This window comes from Hyla sarda, unplaced genomic scaffold (assembly GCF_029499605.1).
Source record: "Hyla sarda isolate aHylSar1 unplaced genomic scaffold, aHylSar1.hap1 scaffold_473, whole genome shotgun sequence".
NCBI lineage: Eukaryota > Metazoa > Chordata > Amphibia > Anura > Hylidae > Hyla > Hyla sarda.
In genome coordinates this window covers 59,360-72,381 of record NW_026610485.1, presented here as the reverse complement: position 1 = coordinate 72,381, position 13,022 = coordinate 59,360, and the positions used below count along the sequence as shown (strand labels likewise).

Here is a 13,022-nt window from a genome sequence, read left to right as displayed (position 1 = left end):
TCACCTGTATATTACAGTCCCCTATAGACAGCTCTCATATATATAACCTATAGTCACCTGTATATTACAGTCCCCTATAGACAGCTCTCATATATATAACCTATAGTCACCTGTATATTACAGTCCCCTATAGACAGCTCTCATATATATAACCTATAGTCACCTGTATATTACAGTCCCCTATAGACAGCTCTCATATATATATATATATATATATATATATAAAACCTATAGTCACCTGTATATTACAGTCCCCTATAGACAGCTCTCATATATATATATAAAACCTATAGTCACCTGTATATTACAGTCCCCTATAGACACTTCTCATATATATATATATATATATATATATATATATATATATAACCTATAGTCACCTGTATATTACAGTCCCCTATAGACAGCTCTCATATATAACCTATAGTCACCTGTATATATTACAGTCCCCTATAGACAGTTCACATATATATAACCTATAGTCACCTGTATATTAAAGTCCCCTATAGACAGCTCTCATATATATATATGTATATATAACCCATAGTCACCTGTATATTACAGTCCCCTATAGACAGCTCTCATATATATATATATATATGTATATATATAACCCATAGTCACCTGTATATTACAGTCCCCTATAGACAGCTCTCATATATATATATATATATATATATATATATATATAACCTATAGTCACCTGTATATTACAGTCCCCTATAGACAGCTCTCATATATATATATAAAACCTATAGTCACCTGTATATTACAGTCCCCTATAGACACTTCTCATATATATATATATATATATATATATAACCTATAGTCACCTGTATATTACAGTCCCCTATAGACAGCTCTCATATATATATAAAACCTATAGTCACCTGTATATTACAGTCCCCTATAGACAGCTCTCATATATAACCTATAGTCACCTGTATATATTACAGTCCCCTATAGACAGTTCACATATATATAACCTATAGTCACCTGTATATTAAAGTCCCCTATAGACAGCTCTCATATATATATATGTATATATAACCCATAGTCACCTGTATATTACAGTCCCCTATAGACAGCTCTCATATATATATATATGTATATATATAACCCATAGTCACCTGTATATTACAGTCCCCTATAGACAGCTCTCATATATATATATATATAACCTATAGTCACCTGTATATTACAGTCCCCTATAGACAGCTCTCATATATATATATATATATATATATATATATATATAACCTATAGTCACCTGTATATTACAGTCCCCTATAGACAGCTCTCATATATATAACCTATAGTCACCTGTATATTACAGTCCCCTATAGACAGCTCTCATATATATATATATATATATATATATATATATAACCTATAGTCACCTGTATATTACAGTCCCCTATAGACATAATGATGTTACCTTCCACAGCCAGGGCCGCCGGGGTCCAGAGCAGCAGCAGTAATATCCGGGGATCCATGGGCTCCGGGAGGGCCCCGGTCCGGGCACAGCCCCTGTATTCGGGGGTAGGGGGCCCCGGTGGTCAGGAGATCCTGGGGGCCCCCAAAGCTCTCAGCTGGGGGGAGGGGGCTCCAGAGCACAGGGGGACCACGGGGCCAGTTGTAAGGATCCTGCAGGTATATCTCTGGGGGTCCCAAAGTAATGAGAGCCGGAGCCTGCACACACCGCTCCGGGGCCCCAGAGAGGGGGGAGCCGGGGGAAACCTGATCCGGGTGCGGGAGACAAAGGAGCCGGAGCGGGAGGATGGTGAGGAGGGCTCTGCGGGGAGTACGGCGCCTGGTGTCCGGCCTGAGCAGTGTGGCCCCTCGGTGTGTCCGGAGAGCGGGGCCCCGGGAGCCTGGACCAAAACTTCTGGGATGAGAGAAGAGCCTGCGCCCCGTCCGCAGCCGAGCACCACACACGCCCCGCCCACACACACAATGATTGGCCCAGCCCAGCCGGGAGACCCCGCCCCTGCACACCGATTGGCTTCTCCGGGAAAAGGGATTAATCATTCCTCAACTTCGCCGAAAGTTTTATGAAGGACCAAAAAAAGTTCCCAAAACTGTAAAGAGGACAAAGGGCTGGACCCCAAAAACATGGAGGGGCCCCAAATATTATACAGAGAACACCCTAAAATAACTCCACAATAATCATGTGAGTATAGAGGACAAAGGGCTGGACCCCAAAAACATGAAGGGGCCCCAAATATTATACAGAGAACACCCTAAAATAACTCCACAATAATCATGTGAGTATAGAGGACAGAGGGCTGGACCCCAAAAACATGGAGGGGCCCCAAATATTATACAGAGAACACCCCAAAATAACTCCACAATAATCAGGTGAGTATAGAGGACAAAGGGCTGGACCCCAAAAACATGGAGGGGCCCCAAATATTATACAGAGAACACCCCAAAATAACTCCACAATAATCATGTGAGAGTATAGAGGACAAAGGGCTGGACCCCAAAAACATGAAGGGGCCCCAAATATTATACAGAGAACACCCTAAAATAACTCCACAATAATCATGTGAGTATAGAGGACAGAGGGCTGGACCCCAAAAACATGGAGGGGCCCCAAATATTATACAGAGAACACCCCAAAATAACTCCACAATAATCATGTGAGTATAGAGGACAAAGGGCTGGACCCCAAAAACATGGAGGGGCCCCAAATATTATACAGAGAACACCCCAAAATAACGCCACAATAATCATGTAAGTATAGAGGACAAAGGGCTGGACCCCAAAAACATGGAGGGGCCCCAAATATTATACAGAGAACACCCTAAAATAACTCCACAATAATCATGTGAGTATAGAGGACAAAGGGCTGGACCCCAAAAACATGAAGGGGCCCCAAATATTATACAGAGAACACCCCAAAATAACTCCACAATAATCATGTGAGAGTATAGAGGACAAAGGGCTGGACCCCAAAAACATGGAGGGGCCCCAAATATTATACAGAGAACACCCCAAAATAACTCCACAATAATCATGTGAGAGTATAGAGGAGAAAGGGCTGGACCCCAAAAACATGGAGGGGCCCCAAATATTATACAGAGAACACCCCAAAATAACTCCACAATAATCATGTGAGTATAGAGGACAAAGGGCTGGACCCCAAAAACATGGAGGGGCCCCAAATATTATACAGAGAACACCCCAAAATAACTCCACAATAATCAGGTGAGTATAGAGGAGAAAGGGCTGGACCCCAAAAACATGGAGGGGCCCCAAATATTATACAGAGAACACCCCAAAATAACTCCACAATAATCATGTGAGTATAGAGGACAAAGGGCTGGACCCCAAAAACATGAAGGGGCCCCAAATATTATACAGAGAACACCCCAAAATAACTCCACAATAATCATGTGAGTATAGAGGAGAAAGGGCTGGACCCCAAAAACATGGAGGGGCCCCAAATATTATACAGAGAACACCCCAAAATAATAACCACAATAATCAGGTGAGTATAGAGGACAAAGGGCTGGACCCCCAAAACATGGAGGGGCCCCAAATATTATACAGAGAACACCCCAAAATAACTCCACAATAATCAGGTGAGTATAGAGGACAAAGGGCTGGACCCCAAAAACATGGAGGGGCCCCAAATATTATACAGAGAACCCCCCCAAATAATAACCACAATAATCATGTGAGAGTATAGAGGACAAAGGGCTGGACCCCCAAAACATGGAGGGGCCCCAAATATTATACAGAGAACACCCCAAAATAACTCCACAATAATCAGGTGAGTATAGAGGACAAAGGGCTGGACCCCAAAAACATGGAGGGGCCCCAAATATTATACAGAGAACACCCCAAAATAACTCCACAATAATCATGTGAGTATAGAGGACAAAGGGCCAGACCCCAAAAACATGGAGGGGCCCCAAATATTATACAGAGAACACCCCAAAATAACTCCACAATAATCATGTGAGTATAGAGGACAAAGGGCTGGACCCCAAAAACATGGAGGGGCCCCAAATATTATACAGAGAACACCCCAAAATAACTCCACAATAATCATGTGAGTATAGAGGACAAAGGGCTGGACCCCAAAAACATGGAGGGGCCCCAAATATTATACAGAGAACACCCCAAAATAACTCCACAATAATCATGTGAGTATAGAGGACAAAGGGCTGGACCCCAAAAACATGGAGGGGCCCCAAATATTATACAGAGAACACCCCAAAATAACTCCACAATAATCATGTGAGAGTATAGAGGACAAAAGGCTGGACCCCAAAAATATGGAGGGGCCCCAAATATTATACAGAGAACACCCCAAAATAACTCCACAATAATCATGTGAGAGTATAGAGGACAAAGGGCTGGACCCCAAAAACATGAAGGGGCCCCAAATATTATACAGAGAACACCCCAAAATAACTCCACAATAATCATGTAAGTATAGAGGACAAAGGGCTGGACCCCAAAAACATGGAGGGGCCCCAAATATTATACAGAGAACACCCCAAAATAACGCCACAATAATCATGTAAGTATAGAGGACAAAGGGCTGGACCCCAAAAACATGGAGGGGCCCCAAATATTATACAGAGAACCCCCCAAAATAACTCCACAATAATCATGTGAGTACAGAGGACAAAGGGCTGGACCCCAAAAACATGGAGGGGCCCCAAATATTATACAGAGAACACCCCAAAATAACTCCACAATAATCATGTAAGTATAGAGGACAAAGGGCTGGACCCCAAAAACATGGAGGGGCCCCAAATATTATACAGAGAACCCCCCAAAATAACTCCACAATAATCATGTGAGTACAGAGGACAAAGGGCTGGACCCCAAAAACATGGAGGGGCCCCAAATATTATACAGAGAACACCCCAAAATAACTCCACAATAATCATGTGAGAGTATAGAGGACAAAGGGCTGGACCCCAAAAACATGGAGGGGCCCCAAATATTATACAGAGAACCCCCCAAAATAACTCCACAATAATCATGTGAGTATAGAGGACAAAGGGCTGGACCCCAAAAACATGGAGGGGCCCCAAATATTATACAGAGAACACCCCAAAATAACGCCACAATAATCATGTAAGTATAGAGGACAAAGGGCTGGACCCCAAAAACATGGAGGGGCCCCAAATATTATACAGAGAACCCCCCAAAATAACTCCACAATAATCATGTGAGTACAGAGGACAAAGGGCTGGACCCCAAAAACATGAAGGGGCCCCAAATATTATACAGAGAACACCCCAAAATAACTCCACAATAATCATGTAAGTATAGAGGACAAAGGGCTGGACCCCAAAAACATGGAGGGGCCCCAAATATTATACAGAGAACCCCCCAAAATAACTCCACAATAATCATGTGAGTACAGAGGACAAAGGGCTGGACCCCAAAAACATGGAGGGGCCCCAAATATTATACAGAGAACACCCCAAAATAACTCCACAATAATCATGTGAGAGTATAGAGGACAAAGGGCTGGACCCCAAAAACATGGAGGGGCCCCAAATATTATACAGAGAACCCCCCAAAATAACTCCACAATAATCATGTGAGTATAGAGGACAAAGGGCTGGACCCCAAAAACATGGAGGGGCCCCAAATATTATACAGAGAACACCCTAAAATAACTCCACAATAATCATGTGAGTATAGAGGACAAAGGGCTGGACCCCAAAAACATGGAGGGGCCCCAAATATTATACAGAGAACACCCCAAAATAACTCCACAATAATCATGTGAGTATAGAGGACAAAGGGCTGGACCCCAAAAACATGGAGGGGCCCCAAATATTATACAGAGAACCCCCCAAAATAACTCCACAATAATCATGTGAGTACAGAGGACAAAGGGCTGGACCCCAAAAACATGGAGGGGCCCCAAATATTATACAGAGAACACCCCAAAATAACTCCACAATAATCATGTGAGAGTATAGAGGACAAAGGGCTGGACCCCAAAAACATGTAGGGGCCCCAAATATTATACAGAGAACACCCCAAAATAACTCCACAATAATCATGTGAGAGTATAGAGGACAAAGGGCTGGACCCCAAAAACATGGAGGGGCCCCAAATATTATACAGAGAACACCCCAAAATAACTCCACAATAATCATGTGAGTATAGAGGACAAAGGGCTGGACCCCAAAAACATGGAGGGGCCCCAAATATTATACAGAGAACCCCCCAAAATAACTCCACAATAATCATGTGAGTATAGAGGACAAAGGGCTGGACCCCAAAAACATGGAGGGGCCCCAAATATTATACAGAGAACCCCCCAAAATAACTCCACAATAATCATGTGAGAGTATAGAGGACAAAGGGCTGGACCCCAAAAACATGGAGGGGCCCCAAATATTATACAGAGAACACCCCAAAATAACTCCACAATAATCATGTGAGAGTATAGAGGACAAAGGGCTGGACCCCAAAAACATGAAGGGGCCCCAAATATTATACAAAGAACACCCCAAAATAACTCCACAATAATCATGTGAGTATAGAGGACAAAGGGCTGGACCCCAAAAACATGGAGGGGCCCCAAATATTATAAAGAGAACACCCCAAAATAACTCCACAATAATTATGTGAGAGTATAGAGGACAAAGGGCTGGGCCCCAAAAACATGAAGGGGCCCCAAATATTATACAGAGAACACCCCAAAATAACTCCACAATAATCATGTGAGTATAGAGGACAAAGGGCTGGACCCCAAAAACATGAAGGGGCCCCAAATATTATACAGAGAACACCCCAAAATAACTCCACAATAATCATGTGAGAGTATAGAGGACAAAGGGCTGGACCCCAAAAACATGAAGGGGCCCCAAATATTATACAGAGAACACCCCAAAATAACTCCACAATAATCATGTGAGTATAGAGGACAAAGGGCTGGACCCCAAAAACATGGAGGGGCCCCAAATATTATACAGAGAACCCCCCAAAATAACTCCACAATAATCATGTGAGTATAGAGGACAAAGGGCTGGACCCCAAAAACATGGAGGGGCCCCAAATATTATACAGAGAACACCCCAAAATAACTCCACAATAATCATGTGAGAGTATAGAGGACAAAGGGCTGGACCCCAAAAACATGAAGGGGCCCCAAATATTATACAGAGAACACCCCAAAATAACTCCACAATAATCATGTGAGAGTATAGAGGACAAAGGGCTGGACCCCAAAAACATGAAGGGGCCCCAAATATTATACAGAGAACACCCCAAAATAACTCCACAATAATCATGTGAGTATAGAGGACAAAGGGCTGGACCCCAAAAACATGGAGGGGCCCCAAATATTATACAGAGAACCCCCCAAAATAACTCCACAATAATCATGTGAGTATAGAGGACAAAGGGCTGGACCCCAAAAACATGGAGGGGCCCCAAATATTATACAGAGAACACCCCAAAATAACTCCACAATAATCATGTGAGAGTATAGAGGACAAAGGGCTGGACCCCAAAAACATGAAGGGGCCCCAAATATTATACAGAGAACACCCCCAAAATAATAACTCCACAATAATCATGTGAGTATAGAGGACAGAGGGCTGGACCCCAAAAACATGGAGGGGCCCCAAATATTATAAAGAGAACACCCCAAAATAACTCCACAATAATCATGTGAGAGTATAGAGGACAAAGGGCTGGACCCCAAAAACATGGAGGGGCCCCAAATATTATACAGAGAACCCCCCAAAATAACTCCACAATAATCATGTGAGAGTATAGAGGACAAAGGGCTGGACCCCAAAAACATGGAGGGGCCCCAAATATTATACAGAGAACACCCCAAAATAACTCCACAATAATCATGTGAGAGTATAGAGGACAAAGGGCTGGACCCCAAAAACATGGAGGGGCCCCAAATATTATACAGAGAACACCCCAAAATAACTCCACAATAATCATGTGAGTATAGAGGAGAAAGGGCTAGACCCCAAAAACATGGAGGGGCCCCAAATATTATACAGAGAACACCCCAAAATAACTCCACAATAATCATGTGAGAGTATAGAGGACAAAGGGCTGGACCCCAAAAACATGGAGGGGCCCCAAATATTATACAGAGAACACCCCAAAATAACTCCACAATAATCATGTGAGTATAGAGGACAAAGGGCTGGACCCCAAAAACATGGAGGGGCCCCAAATATTATACAGAGAACACGCCAAAATAACTCCACAATAATCATGTGAGTATAGAGGACAGAGGGCTGGACCCCAAAAACATGGAGGGGCCCCAAATATTATAAAGAGAACACCCCAAAATAACTCCACAATAATCATGTGAGAGTATAGAGGACAAAGGGCTGGACCCCAAAAACATGGAGGGGCCCCAAATATTATACAGAGAACACCCCAAAATAACTCCACAATAATCAGGTGAGTATAGAGGACAAAGGGCTGGACCCCAAAAACATGGAGGGTCCCCAAATATTATACAGAGAACACCCCAAAATAACTCCACAATAATCAGATGAGTATAGAGGACAAAGGGCTGGACCCCAAAACACATGGAGGGGCCCCAATAATACCGGGGACCCCCAATAATAACTCCTGAATAATCATGTGAGTATAGAGGACAAAGGGCTGGACCCCAAAAACAGGAGGGGCCCCAATATTACAGAACACCCCCAAAAACAATAACAGGGACCCCCAATAATACCAGGGACCCCAATAATAACTCCTGAATAATCATGTGAGTATAGAAGACAAAGGCCTGCACCCCAAAAAACATGGAGGAGCCCCAATAATACAGAGAACACCCCAAAAATAAGAACTCATGAATAATCATGTGATAGAATAGAGGACAGAGGCCTGGACCCCCCAAAAACAAGAGGGGCCCCAATAATACCGGTGACCCCCAATATCACAGAGAACACCCCAAAAATAACTCCGGAATAATCATGTGAGTGTATAGAGGACAAAGGCCTGGACCCCAAAAACATGGAGTGGCCCCAATAATACAAAGGACACCCCAAAATAATAACTCCTGAATAATCATGTGAGAGTATAGAGGACAAAGGCCTGGACCCCCAAAACACTGAGGGGCCCCAATAATACCGGGAACCCCCCCAATAATACCGGGGACCCCCAATATTACACAACACCCCAAAAATAATAACTCCGGAATAATCATGTGAGAGTATAGAGGACATAGGCTTGGACCCCCAAAACAGTGACAGGCCCCAATAATACTGAAGACACCCCAATACTGCAGAGAACACCCCAAAAATAACTTCGGCATAATTGTGTGAAAGTATAGAGGACAAAGGCCTGGACCCCCGAAACACTAAGGGGCCCCAAAAACACTGAAGGACCCCAATTATCCCGGGGACCCCCTAATAATACTGGGGACCCCCAAAAACTGGAGAACACCCCAATAATAATAATAACTCCGGAATAAACGTGTGAGAGTATAAAGGACAAAAGGCCTGGACCCCAAAACCACTGAGGGCCCCCCAATAATACAGAGGACCCCCAATACTACAGAGAACACCCCAATAATAACTCCTGAATAATCGTGTAAGAGTATAGAGGACAAAGGCCTGGACCCCAACACCACCAAGGACACCCCAATAATACAAAGGACACCCCACTAATACAGGGAAAAGCCCTATAACACTGAGAACACCCCAATATTACAGAGAGGGGCCCAATAACACTGAAGACACCCCAATACTACAGAGAGGGGCCCAATAACACTGACATTACTTCCAATACTACAGAGAACACCCAATAACACTGAGGACACCCCAATACTACAGAGAGGGGCCCAATAACACTGAGGACACCCCAATACTACAGAGAGGGGCCCAATAACACTGAAGACACCCCAATACTACAGAGAGGGGCCCAATAACACTGACATTACTTCCAATACTACAGAGAACACCCAATAACACTGAGGACACCCCAATACTACAGAGAACACCCCAATAACACTGAGGACACCCCAATACTACAGAGAACACCCAATAACACTGAGGACACCCCAATACTACAGAGAGGGGCCCAATAACACTGAGGACACCCCAATACTACAGAGAGGGGCCCAATAACACTGAAGACACCCCAATACTACAGAGAGGGGCCCAATAACACTGAGAACACCCCAATACTACAGAGGGGGGCCCAATAACACCGAGGACACCCCAATACTACAGAGAACACCCAATAACACTGAGGACTCCCCAATACTACAGAGAACACCCAATAACACTGAGGACACCCCAATACTACAGAGAGGGGCCCAATAACACCGAGGACACCCCAATACTACAGAGAACACCCAATAACACTGGCATTACTTCCAATACTACAGAGAACACCCAATAACACTGAGGACACCCCAATACTACAGAGAACACCCAATAACACTGAGGACACCCCAATACTACAGAGAACACCCAATAACACAGAGGACACCCCAAAACTACAGAGAGGGGCCCAATAACACTGAGAACACCCAAATACTACAGAGAACACCCAATAACACTGAGGACACCCCAACACTACAGAGAACACCCAATAACACTGAGGACACCCCAATACTACAGAGAACACCCAATAACACTGAGGACACCCCAATACTACAGAGAACACCCAATAACACTGAGGACACCCAATACTACAGAGAACACCCAATAACACTGAGGACACCCAATACTACAGAGAACACCCAATAACACAGAGGACACCTCAATACTACAGAGAGGGGCCCAATAACACTGAGAACACCCCAATACTACAGAGAACACCCAATAACACTGAGGACACCCCAATACTACAGAGAAAACCCAATAACACTGAGGACACCCCAATACTACAGAGAACACCCAATAACACTGTGGACACCCCAATACTACAGAGAGGGGCCCAATAACACTAAGGACACCCCAATACTACAAAGAGGGGCCCAATAACACTGACATTACTTCCAATACTACAGAGAACACCCAATAACACTGAGAACACCCCAATACTACAGAGAACACCCTATAACACTGAGGACACCCCAATACTACAGAGAACACCCAATAAACTGAAGACACCCCAATACTACAGAGAACACCCAATAACACTGAGGACACCCCAATACTACAGAGAACACCCAATAAACTGAAGACACCCCAATACTACAGAGAACACCCAATAACACTGAGGACACCCCAATACTACAGAGAACACCCAATAACACTGAGGACTCCCCAATACTACAGAGAACACCCAATAACACTGAGGACACCCCAATACTACAGAGAACACCCAATAACACTGAGGACACCCCAATACTACAGAGAACACCCAATAACACAGAGGACACCCCAAAACTACAGAGAGGGGCCCAATAACACTGAGAACACCCCAATACTACAGAGAACACCCAATAACACTGACATTACTTCCAATACTACAGAGAACACCCAATAACACTGAGGACACCCCAATACTACAGAGAACACCCAATAACACTGAGGACACCCCAATACTACAGAGAATACCCAATAACACTAAGGAAACCCCAATACTACAGAGAACACCCAATAACACAGAGGACACCCCAATACTACAGAGAACACCCAATAACACAGAGGACACCCCAATACTACAGAGAACACCCAATAACACTGAGGACACCCCAATACTACAGAGAACAGCCAATAACACAGAGGACACCCCAATACTACAGAGAACACCCAATAACACTGAGGACACCCCAATACTACAGAGAGGGGCCCAATAACACTGAGAACACCCCAATACTACAGAGAACACCCAATAACACTGAGGACACCCCAATACTACAGAGAACAGCCAATAACACAGAGGACACCCCAATACTACAGAGAACACCCAATAACACTGACATTACTTCCAATACTACAGAGAACACCCAATAACACTGAGGACACCCCAATACTACAGAGAGGGGCCCAATAACACCGAGGACACCCCAATACTACAGAGAACACCCAATAACACTGAGGACACCCCAATACTACAGAGAACACCCAATAACACTGGCATTACTTCCAATACTACAGAGAACACCCAATAACACTGAGGACACCCCAATACTACAGAGAACACCCAATAACACTGAGGACACCCCAATACTACAGAGAACACCCAATAACACAGAGGACACCCCAATACTACAGAGAGGGGCCCAATAACACTGAGAACACCCCAATACTACAGAGAACACCCAATAACACTGAGGACACCCCAATACTACAGAGAACACCCAATAACACTGAGGATACCCCAATACTACAGAGAACACCCAATAACACAGAGGACACCCCAAAACTACAGAGAGGGGCCCAATAACACTGAGAACACCCCAATACTACAGAGAACACCCAATAACACTGAGGACACCCCAATACTACAGAGAACACCCAATAACACTGAGGACACCCCAATACTACAGAGAACACCCAATAACACTGAGGACACCCCAATACTACAGAGAACACCCAATAACACTGAGGACACCCAATACTACAGAGAACACCCAATAACACAGAGGACACCTCAATACTACAGAGAGGGGCCCAATAACACTGAGAACACCCCAATACTACAGAGAACACCCAATAACACTGAGGACACCCCAATACTACAGAGAAAACCCAATAACACTGTGGACACCCCAATACTACAGAGAGGGGCCCAATAACACCGAGGACACCCCAATACTACAGAGAGGGGCCCAATAACACTGACATTACTTCCAATACTACAGAGAACACCCAATAACACTGAGGACACCCCAATACTACAGAGAACACCCAATAAACTGAAGACACCCCAATACTACAGAGAACACCCCAATACTACAGAGAACACCCAATAACACTGAGGACACCCCAATACTACAGAGAACACCCAATAACACTGAGGACACCCCAATACTACAGAGAACACCCAATAACACTGAGGACTCCCCAATACTACAGAGAACACCC

At 44.2% G+C, this 13,022-nt stretch overlaps 1 protein-coding gene across 5 annotated transcripts in view; it reads right to left on the bottom strand.

Annotated features, from left to right (window-relative positions):
• EPHB4 (EPH receptor B4) overlaps window positions 1-13,022 on the bottom strand; it is a 129,615-nt gene that overhangs the window by 60,811 nt on the left and 55,782 nt on the right. Inside the window, exon 1 of one of the 5 annotated variants that reach the window (XM_056553913.1) lies at window positions 1,439-1,936. The exons of the other annotated variants lie outside the window; for them this stretch is intronic. Coding sequence (XP_056409888.1) covers window positions 1,439-1,496 — 58 coding nt within the window. The 5' untranslated portion in view covers window positions 1,497-1,936. Of the gene's footprint in view, window positions 1-1,438; window positions 1,937-13,022 lie in introns of those variants that run through there. 5 annotated transcript variants of the gene reach the window in all.